Source organism: Lipomyces japonicus (assembly GCF_038497905.1).
Source record: "Lipomyces japonicus strain CBS 7319 unplaced genomic scaffold V1514scaffold_5, whole genome shotgun sequence".
NCBI lineage: Eukaryota > Fungi > Ascomycota > Lipomycetes > Lipomycetales > Lipomycetaceae > Lipomyces > Lipomyces japonicus.
Window position 1 is genome coordinate 252957 of NW_027117817.1, and position 23443 is coordinate 276399.

Here is a 23443-nt window from a genome sequence, read left to right on the forward strand (position 1 = left end):
TGCGAGAAGGTTAACCATATTTGAACCGTGAGACCGTATGAGACCCAATAAAAACCTTACCCTGTCATTGCTTTTTTTTTATTTGGCGCAGTAACATAACATAACTGGAAACTCGTTATGTCTTTACGTTCACGTTTCATAATAAGTCAATCGATCAAATTTTTTAAATCGGAAAACGAATGGATCTTATACCAAGAAAGCAAACAAGAGAAGGCATTCGTGGTGGTAGGGGTGAATTTAAATGGGAAGATGTTAAAAACGACAAGTACCGCACAAACTATCTAGGTCATTCAGTCATGGCCCCTACCGGAAGGTGGGCGCAAAAGAATGATGCATTGTGGTACACGAAGGATAGAGATAACGAAGCGAGAAGACGGGAGGAAAACTCTGAGAAAGATAGACTGAAAGATGAGGAGGAAATTGCAATGGCTGGGTTATTAGGAACCGCCCCGAGATTGAAACATCAGCATCCAGAGCAAGTGGGAGGTAGTCGCCGTCAGGGCCGCGAAGGCCGCGAACGAAGTGTTTCTCCAAATAACCGCAGAATTGTACGTGATGATTACAGTGAACAAAGATCGAATAAATATCATGATCGAAATAATGATAGACCTTATCGCCCTCAGTCTAACAACAGGCATGAGAGGGATGACCGAGAGAATCGCAAGGCCCAAGGCTCTCAGGATTTTGATCGCGAAAGATCGTATCCAAGATCTAATCATCTATCACCTCGACGCGAAGAAAGAAGACCAGATAACACTGATCATCTTCATAGTTCCCGTCGCCATCTGGTTGAAAGCGAAGATTACCCCACGAGTTTACCTCGAGGTGAGGACAGATCAAAACAGAGAGATCATAGGGATCAGGTTACTAGATCTAACCAGAGAGATCAGAGAGATCAGGCCGTTAGATCAACTCAGAGAGATCAAAGAGATCAAATCCCTAGGACAAACCAGAGAGATCAAAGAGATCAGGTTGCTGGGTCAGGCGAGAGAGATCATAGAGATTGGATCACTATATTAGACCAAAGAGATCAAAGAGATCAGATCACTAGCTCAAACCAAAGAGATCAGAGAGATCAGAGATATCAGAGATATCAGAGATATCAAAGAGATCAAAGGGATGATGTCGTTAGATCAGACCAAAGAGATCAAAAAGATCAAATCGCTGGGTCAAACCAGAAAGATCAAAGAAATCAAGTCTCGAGGTCAAACCAGAGAGATCAAAGAGATCAGGCCGCTGGATCAGGCAAGAGAGATCATAGAGATCGAGTCACTAGGTCAGATCAAAGAGATCAAAGAGATCAAAGAGATCAAAGAGATCTAAGAGATCAAAGAGATCAAAGAGATCAAAGAGATCAAAGAGATCAAATCGCTAGGTCAAACCAAAGAGATCAGAAAGATCAGAGATATCAAAGAGATCAAAGGGATGATGTCGCCAGGTCAGACAATAGGGATCGTCAGGTCGTTAGATCAGACCAAAGAGATCAAAAAGATCAAGTCGCTAGGTTAAACCAAAGAGATCAAAGAGATCACGTCGCTGGGTCAAACGAGAGGGATCATAGAGATCGGGTCACTAGGCCAGACCAAAGAGACCATAGAGATCAAAGATATCAGGTCACTAGGTCAGACAATAAAGATAATAAAGGTCATAGTTTTAATTCACATCGTCAGAGCGCTGAAGACCATGACTATAATAGCAATCGAAGGCCTTCACGTGATCATGATGGTTATTCTAAGAGTACTTCTAATCCTCGCTACAGAAAGGAAGATAGCGCCCCAATTCGGGAAACTCGAGAATTAAAACGAAATTCATCAGTATCTTCTACTTCCGTCAATGGGGACAGGTCAGAAAGGCCATCAACCAGCCAATCAAGCGCTGAAGAGTTTATCCATCCATCTCGACGACGTTTAATTTCTTAAATAGAATAGTTTTTATTTTGAATATTATATATACAGAAAGTATGAAATTATAAAAAAACCTAACGCCTTTTAAACCATAATTACACGCTGCTTGGACTTAATGGAACAGACTCAAGAGGTGGCTGCAAGACTTCCTTGTTGGCCAATTTTTTTTCATATAACCGAGCTATCCTGTACAGCTCGGTTGTCATTGCGGGTGTAATCCCTTGCAATCTGCATGCTTGACCTAAAGTTTCAGGTTTTATTCGCTTCATTAATGCACGAGCTTCGCCAGATAACTGTGAAAATGAATCGTAGTCTATATCTGGTAATTTTACATCCTCATGCTGATCGAATTGTTTGATTGTATTCTTTTCCCTCCGTATCAGTCTATCATAAGTAGCTTCGATTTCAATCTTTCGAGCGATTAATGGTGTTATTTGTGACGCATGACTGAACTCAAGACTGTTAAGAATGTCCGTGACAGTGATTTTACCACCTTCGACTAAAGCAAATGCACTTTTAAGAATTCCATCCCGTTTCAAAGGTGCAGAAACAATTTTATCTTGATACCAACGATCCGTTGATTTAACCATTGACCGTAAAAACTCTAAAGACTTCTCCACTAGCTCGCGATCAGTTCGAGCTTTCACGTAGCGTTCTTTTGAGACAAACCCGTGCTTATATCCTAGTTCAGTTAATCTGAAATCAGAATTATCCGCCCGCAAACTTAATCTAAACTCTGAACGAGAAGTAAACATTCTATAAGGCTCTTGAACTCCTTTAGTAATAAGGTCGTCGACTAGTACACCAATATACGCTTGACTTCGTGACAAAATAAACTTCTTTTTTCCTAAAGCTGACAAGCCCGCATTTATCCCGGCTAATGCGCCTTGAGCTGCAGCCTCTTCATAACCAGTAGTTCCATTAATCTGACCAGCTAAAAATACTCCATTAAGAAGCTTTGTCTCCAAAGTCGCTTTCAGTTGTCGTGGATCAATATAATCATACTCTACTCCATAACCAGGCTGCACAATCTCAGCATACTCAAGACCAGGAATTGTCCGAAACATTTCTCGCTGAATATCTGCGGGAAGAGTGCAACTAATTCCATTTGGATATACGAGATCAGTATCAAAACCTTCTCGTTCTAAAAACAAATTATGACCTTCTTTATCTGCAAATCGAATAACTTTCGACTCAATAGACGGGCAATACCGTGGTCCGTTTACAGTCTCTCTGATGTGTAATGACGTATGAAGATTATTTCTAATAACGTTGTGGGTTTCTGGAGTAGTTCGCGTCATATATGTATCAAGCTGATATTCTGCAGCAACCCGGTCATTCATAAAACTAAAAGGCTCCGGTACTTTATCTGGTGCTAAAAACTTAAGTTTCTTATAATTAATTGTGCGGCCGTCAATTCTCGCAGGAGTTCCAGTTTTTAATCGACCCAAAACAAACCCTGCCTCAGCCAATGTTTCGCTGATTCCAAATGATGCTGGTTCACCCACTCGGCCAGCTGGATAATAATGCAATCCTAAATGAATCTCGCCGCGTAGAAACGTGCCAGTTGTGATTACAATTTTTTTCGAAGCAATAACTTCACCGGAGTTGATAATAACACCCCGAACGGTACCATTTCCATGTTGGCTTTTTTCTATTACTAAGTCCTTAACACTCGCTTCCTTGACCTCAAGATTTGGATGCAAAAGAATTGCTTCTTGCATATGCTTTTTGTACAATGTTCTGTCAATTTGAGCTCTAGGCCCCCATACAGCTGGACCTCTTGATCTGTTTAGCATTGAAAAATATGTACCTGATAAATCTGCAACTTTGCCCATTACGCCATCTAAAGCATCAACTTCTCGAACTAAATTGCCTTTTCCGATACCACCAATTGACGGATTACAACTGCAAGTGCCAATTGTGGCAACCGATGGTGTAATTAGCATGGTGCGCGCACCACTCCGCGCTGCCGCAGCGGCAGCTTCGCATCCAGCATGTCCACCACCAATAACGATAACTTCTGGTGAATTTGAAGACGCTGTAATAAGTGACTCGAGATTTGAAGCTTGCAAAAAAATCTGACGTTTCTGTATTGAAAAACGGTAAGTGGTCTTATGAAACCCACTAAGTTTATTCAGACATGATCGCATAATGTCTTCAAGCTTGTAATGAGCCAGATTTATTATAAATAATCAATTGTTTGGCGAGATATTTTGTATCAAATTTGAGATGGAAATAATGCACTATGGTCTACCTCGGACATTCTGAAATTCATCATCCGGGTAATTACAGATTTGTAGGCTGCTTATATAACCTCAATATTCCACTATTTTGTTTTGTAAAGAGCAATTGATTGGCCTTTTTCAGATATGCTCAAGGTATACTTGCAAAAAATTCGAGAAAGTTAGCAAGCTGGTCGAGAAACTGCCTTTTCTGTTCACTGATTGAAGGCAATTTCTTGTTGATCGGACATAGTTTTTTAATCTGTTCTTTGGTTTAAGTGCGTCGACCAGCATGAGATATGCCGTGTCCCGGTCACATTTACCAATCTACATGTGCTCTGCCATTATCGTACATGCATTGGCAATTTAGAGATCCACACACTGATAATGCGAAGCCGAGCAAGAGGAGAGTACTCCTGTCCTAAATCTGAAAACTTTTGATCAACTTAAGAAGGATTTGGAAAGCTGTTGCACGTCAATTGCCTTGTCACTGGACATGTGGACGAGTCCAAATAAATTAGACATTCTTGACATCATTGGTCACTGGATTTTACTAGACTTTACTTACAACGAGAGAATCTGAGGATTCGAACATATGAATGATAATTACAGCGGTGAGATCTTGCGAAAAGCGTCTTCCACCTTTTAGAGGAGCTTGGTCTGTTGAGAAAACTTATAGCAATCAACGGAGATAATGCGAGCAGCAATTACTCTTTAATTTCTCATTTGACACGTCGGCTAAAAATTACTTACGGAGAAGACATTTAATTCCGAGACAATCAGGGTTGGTTCAGTTGCATGGCTCACATAGTCAACCCTGTTATGAAAGACATTTTTGCGTGTTTGAAGTGCGGGACTACCAGCAGTGCTCAAAAGGTATGCGACGAGCTTAAGTTTCCATATTATGACAGGAGTACTTTCATCCAGGTTGACGGGAATTACCTATCGATGCTTTTAGATCCCCGATTTAGAGCGCACTACATACATTCGGAGATGGGCGACAAGGATACTTTTGAGAAGATTGTACAAGCGATGACTAACCGGCTTCGCTACGACTACAAGGATGATCCTGTCAATGAGACTGGTGATGAACAAGCAAATGACAGCGATTGCTCAGGTGCTCATGATATCACCTCAACTTGTTGGACCTTCAAACGCAGGACTTTGAAAAGTTCTGTGGACTATGAAATCAGCACGTACTTTGGGGCACCCGCCATTGAAATATCTGAAAACACCGTATTTAAGTGGTGTGGCAATCACCGAACTGGCTATCCGCACCTGGCAAGAGCAGCTAGAGATTATTTGTGTATTCCGATTTGCTAAGTCTCGGTGGAGAGATTGTTCAGCCGAGGCAAAGATCTCGTGGGTTTGCGCCGACGTTCTTTATTGGGCAGCACGATGCGCATGCTTATTTTACAAGACGATGCAATTGAGCAACGGGCTAAACAGGACACGGTTGATCTGGATAGTGAAGCCCAACTTCTAAAGTGGCTAATCTAAACAATCTCGACTCTGAAGCTTCCTCTCAATATTTGTTTGTACGTTTATTTTTTTTATTTTGCATGATTGTGTTTCTATATGAATGATCTACTCATCGTTATTTTGCTCTATATAATCAAAATTGATAAATTTTTCTTGGAGTTGATAATCTAATGTAATTGTGTTAATGATTACAAGTGACTTGCCTCAATTTATTTGAGCAAATATTGTTATAGATTGCACGCTTCAAGAGAAGATTAGCCGCGCTGAATAGACAACAAAGATAGCCATGACATACCCTAAAGCAGATATAGTATCAACAGAATATGCTACATACCCTGAGTGTAACAGGGTGCGGGAATTCGTAGCCTGTATGCCAAACCATAGTCTTAATTGGGATGACGAACTAAATACAGTCACTATTTTACCCTAACCATTCCTCCACCCATACCCTCGCTAGCTTTGTGCGCTTGTTTACACTGAGCATCAACATATTTAACGTACTCTTTAGAAAGTCCAAGTATTTGTATCTAAAATATATCGAACTTCAAAATCATTGTAATAATTTGTAGTGTATTTCTATTACTGGAGAGCATGAGTCTGTTTATTGAACGTCAGTATTAATCTGTGTTATTTTGATAGGACATGCGGATACGAAACATTTTTAGCCAGTTCGCGGGTTTTCTTATTTGCCAAGATATAGCAACTGAAAAGAAATTTGATAGTTTTTAAATGCCCATACAAAAGTTTTCGCTCTGTTCGAACCATGGCTACCAATCCTTTATCTAAGTAAATAAAGTTATGACGTATATGGCTGGTTACTAATGATTATGTGGACTCAGATTCGAAAATCTTTGTTTGGGCTCACATGTAAATCATAAAAGTTGTTATGCAGCACCTATATGTATATATAATACATTATACACAACTAAAATATAAATACAAGAGTTTATAGGTACATATCTTCATTATTAGACAGTTAATATACATATGCCGGAGCTGGTGGCTTGTGGCTTGCAGCCGCTAACGACAAATTTTAAAGGTAATACATGTATGTAGTTTTACATGTCTCCGTTACTGAATACTGTAATAGCTATAGCCGACTGGCCTGTCGTTATAGACTAAATGGTGCCATCCGGCATTTTGCTTCTGCGCCACGCGGACAAGGAGGACAAGGACGGGCCAAATTTGGTGCCGTTCATCTCTGCACTTTCCGCCCGTACCAACAGCAAAATTGACAAATATATATATAACATACAGTGCGTCAGTAATTCGGTCAATTTATGAATAAATATAAATGACTTAAAGCAAAATTTTCAATTAACTATTTTAATTGGTGAATTACTATAGGTAGGTAAGCCATTGATCTTGGTACATGACTGGAAAATTTTAGGATTCAGAGGGATCAAGTATAATGACAAGCAGCCGATTGTTTTTACGGATTTATACAAAAGTACAAGGATACGACTGGTCTTTGCAGTAACTACAATAACGTAATTAAAACTTGTAGTAATTTATTAAAGTTGGGGATAATTGGTTGGATTATCGGAAGATGCCAAGAGAGAAATTTCACCCATATTCTGAAGAAATTAAAAAAAGCAAAAACATTATTTCGGTCAAGCACGGTCCGATTTCACTTGTTACTTTAATGACTTTCTGGTTGACTTATTTATGAGACAGTAGGGTTTAAAAAGGCGACGTTTTTCGTATTCTTTCAGTATATATTGCCAAGAACATTTTTTGAGCTTCAGCAAGCATCACACGGTTATTCATCATGGCTGAGGTTTCACTTGCGAATGACATTGAAAAGTCTGAAACTACCGCAAAAAAGAGACAAATTTACGATGTGAACACTGAAGATAGCTCAGACAGTCTAAACGCCGGGGCAATTCATGAGAAGGATTTGATTAAAAGAGGCGGGTTCATTGGAAAGTTCCACGCCGTTGCTTTAAAGTACCGAATGGAGGCTCGTGGTATTGAAAGAGTACCTGAAGATGAGAGGTTTGACAAATCAGTATACTCGCCAGCTTATTTTTGGTGGGCTGTTAACATGGTTCTTTCTCCTGTTTCAATCGGTGCTCTAGGCGTGTCCGCATACGGACTGAGTTTCTGGGACAGTGCCCTCACGATTTTCTTTTTCACAATATTGGGAACTATTCCGGCTGCGTTTTATTCTACTTTTGGACCAGAATTTGGGCTCCGACAAATGCACCTGTCACGATTTTGGTTCGGTCACAATTTCACCAAGGTTTTTGGTTTTTTTCAGACGATCGCATGTGTTGGCTGGAGTGCTCTTAATACCATATTTGCTGCCGAAATGCTTCATTCAGTGAACGGTGGCGCACTTCCAGCTTGGACCGCAATGCTTATTATTGCGCTTGCGACCACTATCCTGACACTTTTCGGCTACCGGACCGTACATATGTATGAAAAATATGCTTGGATCCCAGCTTTCGTGATTTTTTTCATCGTAAGTGTCATATGAACGCTAGTTGACATTTTATTAGTTGTTTTAAATCTAAACAAACATTAGATTATTGCCCGTCTTAAACTTTCGGGGGCCTTCACTGCTGGTGTACTCTCAACCGGAAAAGCCGAAGTTGGAGGTGTTTTGTCATTTGGTGCCACCCTTTTCGGATCAGCTACCGGATGGGGAGCTTATGGAGCCGACTTTTGCGTTTATCAAAAAAAAGACGCCAATAAAACTAAGCTGTTTTGGTCGGTTCTTTTTGCCATTGCGTTTCCGTTAATTTTTACTGGCATCTTGGGAGCGGCATGCATGACTGCAACTCTAGCAAACCCTGCGTTTGAACAACAATATAACGACAATGGTATCGGTGGTTTGATTTATGGCATTTTAGTCACCGATTCGTTACACGGATTCGGTCAATTCTGTGTCGTATTGTTGGCTTTGTCAACCATTGCTTGCAACTGCGCTAATATTTACTCAATTGCGTTCTCGATTCAAATTGTTTCTCATCATTTCACAAAGATACCACGTATTATCCTTACGTTCATTGGCATCTGCGCCTTTTTTGGTATTAGTATGGGAGCGTATTACGATTTTGAAACGTATATGGAAAACTTTATGAACTTGATTGGTTATTGGCTTGCCATTTATGAAGCAATCTCTCTTCCGGAGCATTTCTTTTTCCGTCGTGGATTAAAAGGATACGTTGTTGATGATGTGAATCGTAAAGAAAGACTTCCTCCAGGTTGGGCTAGCATGATTGCATTTTGCTGCGGCGTCGCTGGCATTGTTGTTGGAATGAATCAAATTTGGTGGGTAGGCCCTCTTGCAAAACTTACACTGGCAGACTTGGGTTTCGAATTGGCCTTTGGGTTTACTTTGGTTGCCTACGCGGTTGCACGTCCAATCGAATATCATTATTACAAGCGTTAGGTCAAAATGGGGGAAACGGTCTTTAAAATTAAGAAGGTTTTCTATATGATTTAAGCATGCATACTGAGATTTACCTTAAAATATAATAGATATAGATTCAAATAAAGTTCTAATTACCAGTATCTTCATTGTTTCTGTCATCCAAAACCGTTTCACTTGTTTGATCAGGTACTGCCTCTAAATTAGACCCGGTTTGTTCGACCAATTCGGCCACCACGTCACTATTCTCATCAATTACATGAGCTTCCTCCTCTAAATTTTCATCCAAATCAATTAAATCATCGGTATCAACAGAAAGCTTGCCATCCTGTACATGGTTTTCATAATCATCTTCCGATTGCGATCGTGAATCGTCATTGCTCGCCGACTTTTTTCTTCGTATATCTGCATGGAAACCAGACGGATTCTCTGAATTTGTCGAGTTGTACCCAGTACTTGAACCATATGTCGAAGTTGAGCTGTAAGAAGAAAATTGTGGGATGCCATCGTAGGACCCTAATCCAAGGCTATTTCCTTCGTCTACCATATCTGCAAATGTATTCGGAGGAATCTCAACTTCAGAAACCCTTGGTGGTGTCTGTGAAATCGACAAGCCGTCAACGTCTTGCTCAGCTTGGCTGACTTGTTTAGGACCATGTTCTTTTGTCTCTAATAACGTATCTGTACTGCTAGAATTTTCCATCTCAGTAGAAGTTGCATTCGCTAATTCCGCATTATTCAAATTTGATGCAAGTTGAATTTCAGCCAATGACTGTGAAAGTGCAGACGTCTGTACTTCAACTGGCTTCCTCAGAGGCTTTCTTTTCGCATAAGTAGGAGCACGGTGCAAACCTATACCGTTACTATCGCTCTGATTACCATCTTGATTATTAAAAAAACTTTCAGAAGTAGAATCGGCAGATGATTTGTCCAGTGCTTTCGGTGGAGAGTAAAGTCTTGGAGCTGAAGGAGCTTGTGAATACTGAGAAAGTGATGTTGGAGCTGGAGGCGGGACAAATGATTTATTTTTATCTATCTTGGATGACCAAGAAGGTTCACCTGGATAAATTTTTGTTTGCTCTGTTTCCAGTAATTTACGACGCGTGGGCGACACTGGTGGTATCTGAATGTTTTGCAAAATAGGTAAAGCTTGGACATTAGGTGTGATCGATGATGTGCTATGATGTGAAAGTGAATGAGGTATCTGCATACTTGTTGGAGTATACTGATGAGATGTATAAGATTGCTGTTGAATAGGTGGACTTGCAGTGAATACTGAAGGACCTTCATTAAAATCTTCCGTAGATCGTTCCACAACTTCCGACGAATTTGCATCTGAAGCATAAGTATTAGGACGAGACGAATTAACAAGCAGCTCGTCTGAATGCGCCAATTGAGACTGAATAATCTTTTTCTGAATCTTGTCCTCACTAAGACTGGTTGGATTACTTGTGCTGTGCAGCGATGCATTAGAGTTCATTCGAGCTTGAACGCTCTTCTTTGCTGACGAAAAATATTTGGAACTCCACTTGCGCATGGATTCCGAAATTGTCGATTTCTCTTCCTCGACTACGCTCGAATTCACTGGTTCTGATTCAGTTCTTAGATGGACAATCTCTCGAGCGGTACTAACGCTGGTTATACTTTTCTGATCGTCAATTTCTACATTAATATCCGATGTGCTTTCATTGCTTCCGATGCTCACTGAGCTACTGCCAGTACTGAAATCGTCATGTTTGGATAATGAAGACTGGTTACTAGACCGACTGGTTGAGCGATGCAAAGGTGAGGTCGTCAAGTGGACCGTGGAATCCTTGTGATTGGTCACAACTTGTCCATCCACAACAACAATACTCACGCGATCTGTACCTACAATTGCTGGTGCAGAGACGGTGGTTAGTGCTCCAGAAGCCCTCTTCCGTCTTATAGTTTCCTCGTCGCCAATTAATTCACTCCTTCTATGCTTGATATCATGTGAATATAAAGAACCATCATCGTTGACACTTATCCTATCAGAATCAACAGAAATACTTGAAGAAACACTTAAATTGTCAGAATTATGACGTGGCTCAACAGAAAAACTTGATTCAATTGTCTGTTCAGAATTTAAAGACACAGGTCTAGGCGAAGATTTAATATCAGTCTGTCCAACGTCTTCTGAACTCTTGAAATTTTGACGTAATTTCCTATCCCATATTCCGCCACGAAATGAATCACTTATCGTGTTGTAAAATGCAAGATCATCCATGTATGGCAAAACAAGCGATTCTCTGAGCGCATCCATGATTCTGTTTTCTATGACTCTAGTTACCATGCTGTACGTAATTTGCCTTGAGCTGACGACCGGTTCAATAATCATTTTGATCTATCAAAAGTTAGAAAAATTTAAATCGAACTCTTCCAAATTTTATACCTTAGGCATAGTCTCAAAACAGTACCAAAATCTATTTGATGGTGGTGCTTTCATAGTGAAATTCATTCGTCCCTCCAGACTCTTGAACTTTACTGCCAATACCAATGGTACCTCTAGTTTACATGTTAGCACAAGGTTAATGGATTCACGGGATAAAGTATACCTCGGGTTTTAAAACGAGAACCAAGATTAATAGTTGCTTTGGTGGTCACTTCTACAGCAAAATCGCCTTCATAATGAATATCAGCTGCTAATACCATATGTCCTTCGGGTCTAGTTTAGATTAGAAAAAAAACCTAATGATCTCTAAACCAAAGCCGACTTACGAAAGCTCTTTCAATTGTGGGTTAGTAAAATAAGGCGGCGAGTGACCACTTAATATTTTTGCGACGGTTATGTCGCCCAAAAACGATGGCCTCTTCACTCGAGAAAGCTTGGTATCAACTCGGTTCTTAATAAATGTTTCAAACACTTCTGTCTTATGCAGCGCCAAAAAAAGTCTCCCTATAAGTGCATTTATCCATCTAGTCTGTATATGAGCATCTGATGAATGTAGTGTTTGAATCAAGCCAAGAATCTCCTCAGATTCGAACTGCAAAGGCCTGGCATCAAACATCGGGTCTGGTCCAGGCGGAACGCTAACTGCCGCAGCGCTCTTATCCGAACCATGACGGTGTAACCGTTTGGAAGCTTTTAATAGTGCAAAATAAAAATCTTCCTTTTCGGAGCAGTTATCTGAGTTTAAAAAATAAGAATATTTTGGAGGATCAATGCCAGATCCATCAGCTAAGATTCGACTCCTTCTAGGCGATAAACAAATGGCATTTCTGCGAATGAACAATTGACCATCTGGCTTATTTGGGGGCCAGATTGACACGTTGTGATTTGCAAGAACAATAACTTGTTGAACATTCATCACGTCGGGACTGTCGTAAAGAAATAAATTACCATGGCTATATTAAGTTAATATGAATCTGAGCAAAAAAAAATACCTATAAGTACTAACCGAAGAATAGCATAATATGAATTACTAGGCCGCTTTTTAGCAGATTTGTCCTTTGGATCAGGAGAGGGACTGGAGGAGCTGGATTTAGCATTGTTTTGCTTCCGATCAAGCAAATGTCTGTAAATAGAAGTATATGCAGACTCGTTCAGGATCTTCTCAGACGACGATGAGACTTTTCCGTTTGACGCAGGCGTAAATTCTCTGGTAACCGTAAGCCAGCCACTCATATGGGCATCCACGCCGATTTCGGACTCAGTTTCGGCTGCTTTCAATGTCTCCTCCGCCAATTTGCGCTCATATTCCTTTTCTTTGGTAATGCGTACCGCTTCAGCCTCTTCTGGTGTCAATGCTTCGCCGGTCGTGCGCGAAATAATGTTTCCTTTTTCATCAACTTCTGGCAGGGTTCGATATACATAGTAGAGCAAGCCGAATATTACTAGCGGAATAAATGTCACTCCCCCGATAAGGTACGCAATTAAAAGAGCCTTTAAACTGGTCATTTTAGCTACTGGTCAATCATATATTGTAAAAAATTGTCGTGACCGTAGCTATACTGTGTGCGGAAAGAGTGTTGACTGACAATGTTTAGATCGATGAGATCAAACTGGCGAAGATCGCGGTTCTTTGACCCAGGTGCCAATCCAACAAGGCCTTATTGAAAAAAAAATAATGAGTATTCAATAGAATCACAACCTACAAAAATAAATTTATTAATATTAATAGAAAGAAAGTTATGTCCAACTGAAGTGTTAGTTGTGTTTTTATATACGCCCGTCATCTCCCCAGATCGGTGATGCGGCCACAAGGCCAGGCCGGGCTGACCCGGCGCGTTTCTACCAGATGACTACAAAAAAGTTATAATGCAACAACATTCACATTTAATAGTGAAATAAATATATATATATTATGAAAATATGGCAACTAGCCATAATCTAAAAGTAAATCAGAGTGTAACACCGTGTCTTCCCTACGAACAGGCATCAAAACTAACCAGTCATTCAAACTATTATTCATGTACAGCAAAAAAAAGAAAATGCCCCTAAACCATTAAAACTAAACATCATAATCGTCCCGCTTGGAAAGAAATTTTTATAAAAAAAAATCAGAGATCTATCTGCAATATACACGCCATTCCATTCAATTCCGTTCACATCAGTTCCATGATTTAGCGGCTATCTCGTAATAATCCGTTAAGCTCATATTCTTGAACATCCCTGAGTCTTTGTTCTGCCTCTAAATCATCACTATTGGGAGCATTATAGCTCGAAGTAGATGCCGAATCATTCGCAACCTCATACTTGACGGAATCATAACCGGGACCGGCATTGTTTTGCCATAACCGAATAAGCAGGAGAAAATAAAGAAAGACTAAAAAGGACACGGAGTAGATAATAAGAGTATAACTAGAATGATCAATCATGTTTTGACTAATAAGATCAAGCTGTTCCTCGTTTGCAAACATGAAAAGAAATCCAGATGCCACCAACAGAAAAGGTGACAAGTACTGAAACGACTTTGGTTCACCTGCCGGTGCCTCGTCATTCAAAAGAAAAGAAATTTCAATTAGGCGCGCAAATCCAGCGCCCATCAATGCGTAGCCAAACATTGCGTGGATTTTTGTAGAAATTTCAAGATGCTGCGCGTGAACGGACATCGCCCAACCTGTCAAAACGATAACTAATGCAGGAACAATATTACGGCGAGGCCGTCCGTTAGATTTTGAAAGAAATATTCCCAGCATTCCCGCACACCACCAAACAATCCCCATGGACGTGTGCTGGTAATCACCGTGCGACCAGGGTTGCCCCCAACGATGTTCGGTGAAGGTGTTCACAATTCCCCACAATGTAATCACTAAACTGTCATAGAATTCCTGACTACGTCCTGAACGAGCAAGCCAAGCCTGACCACATAAAACAGCAATAAGCATGATGCAACCATAAGCAATAAAAGCACTTCCCATAATCTATGTACGTTAGTTCTGAGACAGTCACTGCATGCGTTAAACACTTACACCATGAGCAAGACACTGGCCCAAATGATCGCCATGGCAAAATCCTAAAGCTGTGATACCACCGAAGCCCATTTGCACCCAACTGAGGATTGGCATAACCTTGCCGGCAACTCCATGAGCGATCACAATGAAACGTCTGATATGCTTGTGAATTCCTTTCTCCCAGTGAAGCTTCAAATATGCACCAATAGCAACTTGAAATGATAATACAAAAAAAAGAATAGGAGCAAACACCGAATGAATGTTGTGGCTAGGGAACTCCCGGCCCTTGTGGTGGTGACCCAGGAAATATCCAACAATCGTGAAAACGGCACCGGCAACTTGACATGGAACATGATAGCGAGACTTTGTCAAACCTAAAATCATACCAACGGGGAAGAAAAATCCAAATGCTAGCATCATCATAAATATATGAGCCCATAGCACAGAGTCTAAAGGCTCTACTGTAATGTATTCGCCCTCCGGAATTTCGCTATCATCATGGTCATGAGCTTTTGCAACAGCGAAAAGCACAAAGAAGCATGCACTTAAAAAGAATTGCCTTCCTTGCATTGCGTTGACTTCTTCAACCAAAATCTGAAAGTTTTATGTGATCCTAAATATTCGATCCCTGGAAGAAAGCTTGCAAATGAATTTATATCCAGGGTGCAAGGCTTAAACGAGATAAACCAAAACGGCTGTGAGTTTAAACTTTATACATTGTAGCAGCAAAAATGTTCATGTTAATAATTCTTCATGGCAAAAGTTAGTACTAGTAGTTTACATCCATGAAAACATGACAATGTCTTTAGGGGGATAATGTACAATTTTATCATTTATATCTTTATCTATATACAATGTCAACCTATACCGCCGTTCCAAGTTCTTGTTCTGCCAGTGCCAACCATATGTCCCCGTACACCGCATTTTGCACAGTATCTAGTTCTGAACTTGTCATTTTGCTCAGTACATAATCAGCAACGATTTTTGATTCCCTCGATACTGGCCGACCAATTCCAATGCCATACTTCAAGATTTCCGTGGTCGACAAGTGCTGAGCTATACTTTTCAATCCATTATGTCCCCTTCAAATTAGTTAGACGATTACTCCAAAATATTGATGACAAAACTAATCTCACCTGGCACTACCATTTCGCTTCAATTTAAACTTGCCAACTTCTAACTCGAGATCATCATGCAGAACAATGAGTTTGGAATTATCATATTTCTGGCTAAAATATTTCCAAGCTTGCGCCACTCCAATGCCACTGACGTTCATATAACTCTCAGACCTAAAAAATGCAATTCGATGTCGCATTGAGAAGTTGTTAAGCCGTGAATTGCCTTCCAGCAATGAACCCACCTCAGATTTGATGACACGGTGATTATGTACCAGTTCAGCGTGTTCTTCAAGAAACCGATTCAACACTACATGGCCTACCGAGTGCCTAGTAAATAAATATCGTTTTCCTGGATTTCCTATTGAGCATATCTTTTAATTATTATTATTATTATTATTCTTATTATTATTAGTCGACCTTCATCCATGACATGTGAATCATACCAACAAGTTCACCGGACCCGACCCTGAACTCATGTTTGCAATATCATTCAGCGACTCCTAGTCTGGATATCTTCATATAATCACTCAATTTACAATCAACTATATATATTTCAAAATATATAAATGTATGAAATACTCTATGTCGTGTTTTCCAAAAATTCGGTATCAGAAGCGGAGTTCTTCGCTCTTGTATTCAAAATTCTCGTCCATGCCAAAATATTTTTAGTGGCGAATTTCTAGGCACGCGCTTGTGTATGCTTTTTTCTAATCTCGTTTCCCGCGTAGCAATTAAATATTTCTTATACCGTATTGCCACATTAGCTTTGGACGGACGCTTGTGCAATTCACTCGAATTTTCAAGACTTAAATTGAAGTTATTAATTTCTGGGCATTGATTGTTATGTTCTAAGGTACGTGATGGTGATGTATACCGGGATGTACAACTGTCTTCGACAGTGTCTTTTTTTTTCTTTTTTTTAGATGTATTCACGTCCGCGGTCAATTAATGGGTTTGATTGTAGTTCAGTCTAACACAGTAAAGTATAGGTCTTAAAGGACTCGTTTTTTTTTCTTCTGACGGCAGTGATTGGCATCGAAGATATAGCTCTTAGTGGGTAGCTCGATCGAGTCAGTCAAGCTCTTGAGAGTACCAACCGAATTTCTCATGGATGATCGAAAACGGGCGCTCTCAGTTAAGGCGGATCCGGATGCGCCGCCATTAAAGCGGCAGGCAACTGATGGTTCTGATAGCAATGGCCTTAACACCAGGAGCTCGAGTGTTGTTGCCGAAGTTCCACTAACCCAAGACGATGTTGCTGTAAGTTTTGTAAATTGAATAATTTTAACTTAATACTCATCATTTTATAGCTGTTCAAGAAGGAGGCAATTTTTAGGCAGATGCAAGCATATAAACGTGAACGAGATTTTTTGCAAACCAGAGTCAATGAAATTGAGCAACAAGCTTCTCATAACAATGGTCTTTTACGGATTTTGGAAGCGTGGTGGGATCAGCTACTTGATGAGATTAATATTTTAATTGGAAACCCAGTATCCGGCTCATCGTCCATGGTTCCTAAGTCACTTCTTTTGGCACCTGTCAACGAATATTCAAATCATCTTTCGAGCAAGCGAGACCGCATACTTAATTCTTTAACCCCCTTATTTTCTAATTTAGCTCCAACAAAATCTAATGATGACAACGTGAAATTAAAGGAGTCTTTATCTGAATTTACTTTGCAGTTAAAGATTGCTCAAGCCGAGAATGAAAGACTTCAAGATGAACGACAAGATATCGAAAGGCGGTTGACTGATGCAACTTTTAAGTTTATGTCTGCAGAGAAGAAACTGGATCGCTTAAAGAGTTCAACTCTGGCTAAAATTGAACGGTCGACCGTTTCAGCACCAGCCATAAAGCGCGAAAATTCAACGGATGACAAGGCACCGGTTGAAAATGGCACGCCTGAAGTAGCGGAGAGTATTGTGATTAAGGCACAAGAAGAAGCCGAGGCTGTGGTGCATAAACAAAAAGAAGAGATTAACGAGCTGCAGTCAAAAGTGATTAGCTTGAGTGATGCAGTTTCAAAGCTCAACATCCGACTGTCGTCCTTGTCTGAGGAAGATCTTGCCGAGTCTCATACGTACAAGCAACTAATACTCAAGGCAGACGAGCTGGCTTTAAAAGTTACGCACTTGGAAGGATTGAATGAAATTCTGAAATCAGATAATGAAAAAATGAATGCAGAGCGGACTGAATTTAGAGAGACCGTGTCTACTGAATACAAGACTTTGATGGATGACCTACAAGCTCAGCTAAAGCGGGCTGAGGAAGATTTGATTCGAATTCGTGCTGCCCGCGATGATTTGCTTCATGATCAAAATGTTCGCAAGCTAAAAGAAGAACAGCGCTGGAGTGCAGTTACGGAAGCTACGGAGTTATCTGAGAGTCGAGCTGCTCGTATTGCGTCTTTAGAATTACAAGTGCAAAGGTTTAAAACAGAATTGAAACTATCTAGCGAGAATTCAAAGGAAGCAACCAGTGATGAATCACCAGAAGAATTAATCAAGCGAGTTGAAAAATTACAAAAGCAAAACGCATCGTTATCTTCAGAACTAGAAAGTTTTGAATCTGCATATTTGCAAGCTCAAAAGCAAAATAGCAAAAGAGTTTCTGAAGTTATTGAACGTGAAGACAAGTTAAACAGGTTAATTGCTGAAAAGGGTAAGGCAGAGCAAAAATATTTTGGTGCCATGAGGGCAAAAGAGGCAATCCTGGCAGAGAATAAATTGCTCAAGGCGCAAACTGTAAAAAGTGCAGAAGTTATTCAACAACTTCGAGATGCGGAAAAATCAGTTACCCAGAAAGTCGTGCTGTTGGAAAAGCAAGTGGCAGAGTTAGAGAACGTTCGGTTAACATATCAAAAACAATTTCATGATTCAGATCGCAAGTTAAATGAAAACAATGCCAACGTGGATGGATTGAAAGCCAAAATTGCAAAAATGGATTCCGAATTGCAAGCCTGGTCACAGAACGTGCAGAAGGAGTCTGACCTGCGGCGGGACGCACAGGAACAAGTTGAGCGACTCAAGATTGAAGTGGAACGACGCAAGTCCGCATCAGTTAGCAATGTTAACAATCATGTCAACGGTGGATCACAATTAGAAGCACTTCGGTCGATTGCCATCTGTTCAGTTTGTTCCAAGAATTGGAAGAACACGGCCATCAAGGTTTGTGGTCATTGTTTCTGTCTTGACTGTGCCAAGGATCGATTGACTGCTCGACTCAGGAAATGCCCGCTTTGCAATAAGCAGTACTCGCACAATGACTTGATGACTATTCATTTGTAAATAATTTTCCTTTTGTAATTTTTTTTTTTTTTTCGGATATTGTGATTTATTTATTTATTTTTTTTTTCCTTTGATCTAAAAAAAGTTCTGAGCTGTAAAACTTATTCGCTACGGGCGAAAAAAAAATGGTCTTATAAAAAAAATATTCTTTGACGGAGTTCGCTGTATATTTTGACCATGTATAGGATCTTTTAAATTAAGATTGGTGTTTATAACTTTTATCTAAACCTTAAAGGAAAATTGAAGATCTCGCGAACCAAAACCAGTTTAATTTCCAGACAAATATTACTATTATTGCTTTCCATACATTAAAATAAAAATATGTCACCAAGGATAAAAATCGAATTAGATGATTTAACAGCAAATAATTTGGGCATACTGCGACGAATTAACTCCGTGGTTTTACCAACCACGTACGGAGATGCATGGTACAAGGAAAGTTTAGCGGTTGGACAATTGGTCAAATTAGGTATGCCACATTAAGCCAATAGAAAGCAACATTACTTTTTGATTATTATTTTATTCTAATATATTTTTTTTTTTTTTTTTTGGTTTCGGTTAGCATATTTCAATGACATCCCAGTTGGAGCGATTCGGTGTGCGTCAGAGACCAGGAACGGGCAAGCATCTATATACATCATGACGTTGGCAGTCTTGGCACCATATCGAAGATATGGCGTGGGCAAGCAATTGATTCAACATATCGAAGAAGAAGCTAAAAGAACATATGTTAAAGAAGTTTATGCTCATGTCTGGGTCGAAAACGGGGAAGCATTGTCATGGTATCAAAAAGTAGGATTCGAGCAAGCCGAACTTGTCGAAGGGTATTATAGAAAGATGAATCCGCCTGGAAACGCATTTGTCGTACGAAAGAGGATAGAGTGAAGCACAAAATCAACTTGCAAAAGAAAAAAAAATTATAAAATGTTTTTTTGTTTTTTTGTAATTACATCGCTATATACATATATACTGATTGATACTTAAAGTGGCACTTAATCAAGAGCAAAAACCCTGTACAAAGTCTAGCATGTATCATCTAACTGGACTGGCCTCAGTCTCTAAAAGAACGGCGTCCGCCAAATCATTCTCTTCCGATTCACTTTTTTCTTTTGTGTTCTCCCCTTGTTTTAATTTTTCCCTTTTTTCTTTCTTTTCTTTTTTTTGACGAATTTTTTTGTCTTCTTCACTCTCTTCCTTATAATCCCATAACAACGCTAACTGTCCTCGAGCCAACGCAGTAATAAACGTGGCACCAGCGATCGCAGGGCATATATAAAGCAACGCAGGTTGCGCGGCTTTAAACGTGTGCATCACCAAAATTGTGATGAAAAGCGAGGCAACATAAAAAACGATGCCGGCATTGAAAAAAGGTTTGGGAAATTTTCTGGCAGAGGCATATGGTAATTTGGGATTGGCTTGATAAAAATTCCATAAATCGAATCGCAAGCAAAGTGAAAGAAAAATTGCCGGCACAATGATATCACCCAATCCAAGCATCGCGCTCGATCCTGCCGGTGACGAAATGGTAGGCGGGCGAGGTGCGGTAAGCTTAATTGGCACGGTCATGGAAGTAGCCACGGTGACCATAATGTCGGTACCAAAAACGAAAAAAATGTCATACAAAAACAAACCGCCGAGCATGATAAATCCGGTTTTGAACGAGTCAATAGTTAAGAACTGAATACTGCCAAACGCAAAACTGCCGCCCAAGACGTTTGCCAAAAGCCAATTGTCATAGTACCTGTTTGCGACGACGACTGCGATTCCGACCAAAATTCCAATCACGTCCGCACTGGAAACGTACCATTGAACAACTTGTTCTAATTTGCCCCTTTCGTTAATCTCTTTTGAAATTTTGGCTCCAATCTTATACTGAGAGTAATGAAATTTTGGATTGAGAATTTGTTTTAAAGAAGGATGTCTAATAAACCCGTATTTTTCAATTAAAGAATCTTCATAATCTTCTTCTTCTTTTTCTTCTTCATTGCCACGTTTCGGCTTTTCATCAGAACTCTCCAAGCCTTCGATGGGTGGGTTTTCCACCACCGTGATCTTCCACCGTGTCAACCTTTGCTTCGTCTTTTTGGCCGAATATTTTAATACACTAGAAAAAGACTGTGAAACAGAGCCAATACCAAAAATTGAAAAATAATTATGAAAGAAGAATTCAATGTACTTGCCGTCCAATTTTTTGATCAGCAAGTACAGGCCCACCAACATGACGCCTCCAAACACTGGCATCATGTACGCATCCTCTGCAGCAATTTTCTCCCTTGATGAAGAAGATGACGATATCAAATCGTTCACGTCGAATTCGTTATCGTTCGGATCAGGAGGCAGCGCGTTATCAGGCTTATGAAGCGTGGCATGCGAGCCGACGTAGATCAAGACCGTGGCGGACACCAGCAACACGCCGTACGTGAACAACACCGGATTGACGCCATACGACTCCAGTCGCTCAAAAACAACCGACAGATCTACTCTAAGACGATCCATTTGTTTTGTGACTGCAGAGACCGAAGCCGAACCACGAAACGCCTAATGCCAGGTGGCGGGTCCCAGGCATTCCCCAAACCCTATGCTATTTGCGCGGGTTTCGTGTCGGGCTCTTTTGCTGATGGTTTTCACTTCACCGTCTCAACGTTCTCCAAACGCCTGCCATACAAGGGTCTTGTGTATCGCGTCAACAAGTCCGACATCCCAAGCTCGAGGGGAGATTGATACTAGTTTATTTGTTTTTGTTTCTGTTTTTTTAGTTTGGGTTCGCAGACGACGAATACTTGGTAATTGAGTGACAAGTGTTCTTTGGGGGGGGTTTTTTTTTTATCTTCGAGCTTAACCAAGCATGTCGTCTGAACAAGCCTTACAAGCGCAGGTCCCGCAAGGCCTGGAATCATTACCTACTGATCCGACATTTACTCAAGCTACGTCGGCAAGCGAGGTTGCAGTAGCAGCAGCAGCAGCAGCGGTAGCAGGCGGATCAGCAGCAAATGTGTACGGACCAAGCGGCCAAACGTGCACGCGTTGCAAAATCGGCAAGGAATTGCAACAATTTATCAAGCCGTCAGGTCAGGATGGCTTGTACAAGTTCTGTCATGCTTGCCGGGCTCAGAGCCGGTATCATACAAACATGACACGAAGGCGCAGGCGGGAAGCCGACCATGTGCGACAACCGCAACAACTGCCACAACAGCAACGGCATCATCTTGGCCCGTTACAGGCCGAACCGTTTGACACTGTTTCAGCTGTAGAAGCCGTGGTGGCGGCTGCAGACGGCACGTTGGCCGCACATGCTGCACCACATTTGCCGCACGCGTCGTCTTCATCAGCTTCATACTCTCCAGATGCGATCGAAATAACAAATTTCGAGACGTTCGTGCAGTTATTTCCGGTACCTCCGGATGATGATAAGATTGATCCCGTACATGGTCCGGAAGTGGCGGTCGTGTTTGTGATGCGGCCGTCCGTGTCATTGGACGGCGGGGTCACGACCATCGGCGAGGGGTTAAGAGGGTTGAATGATGAGCCTGTTGATATTTTTTCCAAAATCGTGCAATCTGTATATAACATTTCTGGTTATTATTTTGCCCGGCGTTCGAAGACAAGGAGCTCGAAAACGTTTAGGACTCAGTACGTATGCTCTCAAGTGAACGATACTTCAAACGCTAGAACAAACATGTTGTTTAAGTCACCAAAGCGAGTGAGATGTAAGTCCAACAATTGATGTGACAAAGAAAAAAAAGAGTTGTTTTTTTTTTTGCAAATTGCTAATCAAACGTGTTTTTTTTTTAAAAAATTTTGGTTTAGTGAAACGACCACTTTATAATTGTCATGGAAGAATGGTACTGATTGCGTCTGTCACAGATTTAACAATCACGGTCAAATATACTCATCGAATAATACACGGCCGGGCAACCCGCAGGCGATACTTGCCCGAGATTGTGAAACAGTTTATTATTGAAAACAAGACCAAGCCCATGACCGTGATTCATAACGGCATCAAAGAATTAGGTTATCATCATCCAGAGATTGATGTAGATCAAATCACTCGCAAGCAGGTGTATATTTTTATCAGGCGATTAGAAGAGGGCAAGGCCGGCAAAGAAGATCTTGATGATGAAGATACTGAAGCGGCCAGGTTTGCTGCCAGTGCTGCTGCTCAGGCATTGTCTAGCATTGATCAACAGGTACTCGATCACGTACCGGATGAGCCGCCTCCAGATGAGGCGACAATAAACATTGTGGAAGCGGTTCCGATTACCGGCATGAGAATGTAATTGTTTTTTTGTTTTTGTTTTGGAAAGAGGGTAAGCGAGGGTTGTTTAGGATGGCAATGATAATAAATGGGTTGCCAATGTTTTTTTTTTTTTTTGTTTTTTTGATACATATATATATATATTTGTATACTATTAAAATCTTAGTTTTTATTCTTCGATTTTTGGGAGGCGTTGTCACGTACAAGAATAATATACACAGTACCTAAAATTCATAACAATTCAAATTATTAAAATAAAATATACGACATCATTGCAAACTTGGCATGGTTATACGTATAACTAATCAGAAGAACGCAAGAACTAATCGTTTAATAATACAAACATAAATTAGCACTAAATACAAAACAAAAAAAAAA

At 40.5% G+C, this 23443-nt stretch overlaps 10 protein-coding genes across 10 annotated transcripts; 5 read left to right on the forward strand and 5 right to left on the reverse strand.

Annotated features, from left to right (window-relative positions):
- Positions 1 to 19: 19 nt before the first annotated feature.
- Positions 20 to 2146, forward strand: V1514DRAFT_325591 (kinase phosphorylation protein-domain-containing protein). The gene is made up of 2 exons (XM_066926644.1): positions 20 to 1137; positions 1444 to 2146. Exons 1-2 carry the CDS (start codon positions 180 to 182, stop codon positions 1917 to 1919), a joined length of 1434 nt encoding a protein of 477 aa, XP_066785387.1. The 5' UTR covers positions 20 to 179; the 3' UTR covers positions 1920 to 2146.
- On the reverse strand, positions 1819 to 4343 carry V1514DRAFT_325592 (glucose inhibited division protein A-domain-containing protein). Its single transcript, XM_066926645.1, has one exon. The coding sequence runs from the start codon at positions 4055 to 4057 to the stop codon at positions 2000 to 2002; it is 2058 nt and encodes a 685-aa protein (XP_066785388.1). The 5' UTR covers positions 4058 to 4343; the 3' UTR covers positions 1819 to 1999.
- Positions 4344 to 7114: 2771 nt separating this feature from the next.
- On the forward strand, positions 7115 to 9066 carry V1514DRAFT_172604 (permease for cytosine/purines, uracil, thiamine, allantoin-domain-containing protein). The gene is made up of 2 exons (XM_066924570.1): positions 7115 to 8078; positions 8142 to 9066. Exons 1-2 carry the CDS (start codon positions 7383 to 7385, stop codon positions 9009 to 9011), a joined length of 1566 nt encoding a protein of 521 aa, XP_066785389.1. The 5' UTR covers positions 7115 to 7382; the 3' UTR covers positions 9012 to 9066.
- Positions 9067 to 9120: 54 nt separating this feature from the next.
- On the reverse strand, positions 9121 to 12909 carry V1514DRAFT_340906 (uncharacterized protein; the record flags this gene model as incomplete). Its single annotated transcript, XM_066929039.1, has 5 exons — positions 9121 to 11355; positions 11404 to 11516; positions 11567 to 11676; positions 11730 to 12356; positions 12410 to 12909. 5 exons carry the CDS (start codon positions 12907 to 12909, stop codon positions 9121 to 9123), a joined length of 3585 nt encoding a protein of 1194 aa, XP_066785390.1.
- Positions 12910 to 13574: 665 nt separating this feature from the next.
- Positions 13575 to 15160, reverse strand: V1514DRAFT_361865 (uncharacterized protein; the record flags this gene model as incomplete). Its single annotated transcript, XM_066929722.1, has 3 exons — positions 14424 to 15160; positions 13779 to 14375; positions 13575 to 13706 (listed from the first exon to the last, which is right to left on the reverse strand). Exons 1-3 carry the CDS (start codon positions 14973 to 14975, stop codon positions 13575 to 13577), a joined length of 1281 nt encoding a protein of 426 aa, XP_066785391.1. The 5' UTR covers positions 14976 to 15160.
- Positions 15161 to 15215: 55 nt separating this feature from the next.
- On the reverse strand, positions 15216 to 16205 carry V1514DRAFT_365926 (peptidyl-tRNA hydrolase). The gene is made up of 3 exons (XM_066929818.1): positions 15967 to 16205; positions 15542 to 15894; positions 15216 to 15487 (listed from the first exon to the last, which is right to left on the reverse strand). Exons 1-3 carry the CDS (start codon positions 15997 to 15999, stop codon positions 15268 to 15270), a joined length of 606 nt encoding a protein of 201 aa, XP_066785392.1. The 5' UTR covers positions 16000 to 16205; the 3' UTR covers positions 15216 to 15267.
- Positions 16206 to 16269: 64 nt separating this feature from the next.
- On the forward strand, positions 16270 to 19039 carry V1514DRAFT_325609 (BRE1 E3 ubiquitin ligase-domain-containing protein). The gene is made up of 3 exons (XM_066926646.1): positions 16270 to 16376; positions 16513 to 16783; positions 16834 to 19039. The coding sequence occupies exons 2-3, from the start codon at positions 16631 to 16633 to the stop codon at positions 18808 to 18810; spliced, it is 2130 nt and encodes a 709-aa protein (XP_066785393.1). The 5' UTR covers positions 16270 to 16376; positions 16513 to 16630; the 3' UTR covers positions 18811 to 19039.
- A 26-nt stretch (positions 19040 to 19065) lies between these two features.
- On the forward strand, positions 19066 to 19861 carry V1514DRAFT_350382 (acyl-CoA N-acyltransferase). Its single transcript, XM_066929409.1, has 2 exons — positions 19066 to 19279; positions 19373 to 19861. Exons 1-2 carry the CDS (start codon positions 19132 to 19134, stop codon positions 19693 to 19695), a joined length of 471 nt encoding a protein of 156 aa, XP_066785394.1. The 5' UTR covers positions 19066 to 19131; the 3' UTR covers positions 19696 to 19861.
- V1514DRAFT_365929 (signal peptide peptidase-domain-containing protein) lies at positions 19724 to 21318 on the reverse strand. The gene has a single exon (XM_066929819.1). The coding sequence runs from the start codon at positions 21304 to 21306 to the stop codon at positions 19843 to 19845; it is 1464 nt and encodes a 487-aa protein (XP_066785395.1). The 5' UTR covers positions 21307 to 21318; the 3' UTR covers positions 19724 to 19842.
- A 115-nt stretch (positions 21319 to 21433) lies between these two features.
- V1514DRAFT_325615 (uncharacterized protein) lies at positions 21434 to 23426 on the forward strand. The gene is made up of 2 exons (XM_066926647.1): positions 21434 to 22517; positions 22618 to 23426. The coding sequence occupies exons 1-2, from the start codon at positions 21656 to 21658 to the stop codon at positions 23085 to 23087; spliced, it is 1332 nt and encodes a 443-aa protein (XP_066785396.1). The 5' UTR covers positions 21434 to 21655; the 3' UTR covers positions 23088 to 23426.
- The last annotated feature ends 17 nt before the right edge of the window (positions 23427 to 23443 follow it).

What these genes read in the sequence shown, in the direction of transcription:
- V1514DRAFT_325609 (XM_066926646.1), top strand. Translation starts at nt 16,631, where the DNA reads ATGGATGATCGAAAACGGGCGCTCTCAGTTAAGGCGGATCCGGATGCG. An exon ending in TAACCCAAGACGATGTTGCT is followed by an intron (nt 16,784 to 16,833) that starts GTAAGTTTTGTA and finishes ATCATTTTATAG; the next exon opens with CTGTTCAAGAAGGAGGCAAT.
- V1514DRAFT_325615 (XM_066926647.1), top strand. Translation starts at nt 21,656, where the DNA reads ATGTCGTCTGAACAAGCCTTACAAGCGCAGGTCCCGCAAGGCCTGGAA. An exon ending in GTCACCAAAGCGAGTGAGAT is followed by an intron (nt 22,518 to 22,617) that starts GTAAGTCCAACA and finishes ATTTTGGTTTAG; the next exon opens with TGAAACGACCACTTTATAAT.
- V1514DRAFT_365926 (XM_066929818.1), bottom strand. Translation starts at nt 15,999, where the DNA reads ATGAGTTCAGGGTCGGGTCCGGTGAACTTGTTG. An exon ending in CGGGTCCGGTGAACTTGTTG is followed by an intron (nt 15,895 to 15,966) that starts GTATGATTCACA and finishes AATAATTAAAAG; the next exon opens with ATATGCTCAATAGGAAATCC. An exon ending in AAGCGAAATGGTAGTGCCAG is followed by an intron (nt 15,488 to 15,541) that starts GTGAGATTAGTT and finishes ACTAATTTGAAG; the next exon opens with GGGACATAATGGATTGAAAA.
- V1514DRAFT_325592 (XM_066926645.1), bottom strand. Translation starts at nt 4,057, where the DNA reads ATGCGATCATGTCTGAATAAACTTAGTGGGTTTCATAAGACCACTTAC.
- V1514DRAFT_365929 (XM_066929819.1), bottom strand. Translation starts at nt 21,306, where the DNA reads ATGGATCGTCTTAGAGTAGATCTGTCGGTTGTTTTTGAGCGACTGGAG.
- V1514DRAFT_350382 (XM_066929409.1), top strand. Translation starts at nt 19,132, where the DNA reads ATGTCACCAAGGATAAAAATCGAATTAGATGATTTAACAGCAAATAAT. An exon ending in TGGACAATTGGTCAAATTAG is followed by an intron (nt 19,280 to 19,372) that starts GTATGCCACATT and finishes GGTTTCGGTTAG; the next exon opens with CATATTTCAATGACATCCCA.
- V1514DRAFT_172604 (XM_066924570.1), top strand. Translation starts at nt 7,383, where the DNA reads ATGGCTGAGGTTTCACTTGCGAATGACATTGAAAAGTCTGAAACTACC. An exon ending in CTTTCGTGATTTTTTTCATC is followed by an intron (nt 8,079 to 8,141) that starts GTAAGTGTCATA and finishes AACAAACATTAG; the next exon opens with ATTATTGCCCGTCTTAAACT.
- V1514DRAFT_325591 (XM_066926644.1), top strand. Translation starts at nt 180, where the DNA reads ATGGATCTTATACCAAGAAAGCAAACAAGAGAAGGCATTCGTGGTGGT. An exon ending in GGATGATGTCGTTAGATCAG is followed by an intron (nt 1,138 to 1,443) that starts ACCAAAGAGATC and finishes TCGCCAGGTCAG; the next exon opens with ACAATAGGGATCGTCAGGTC.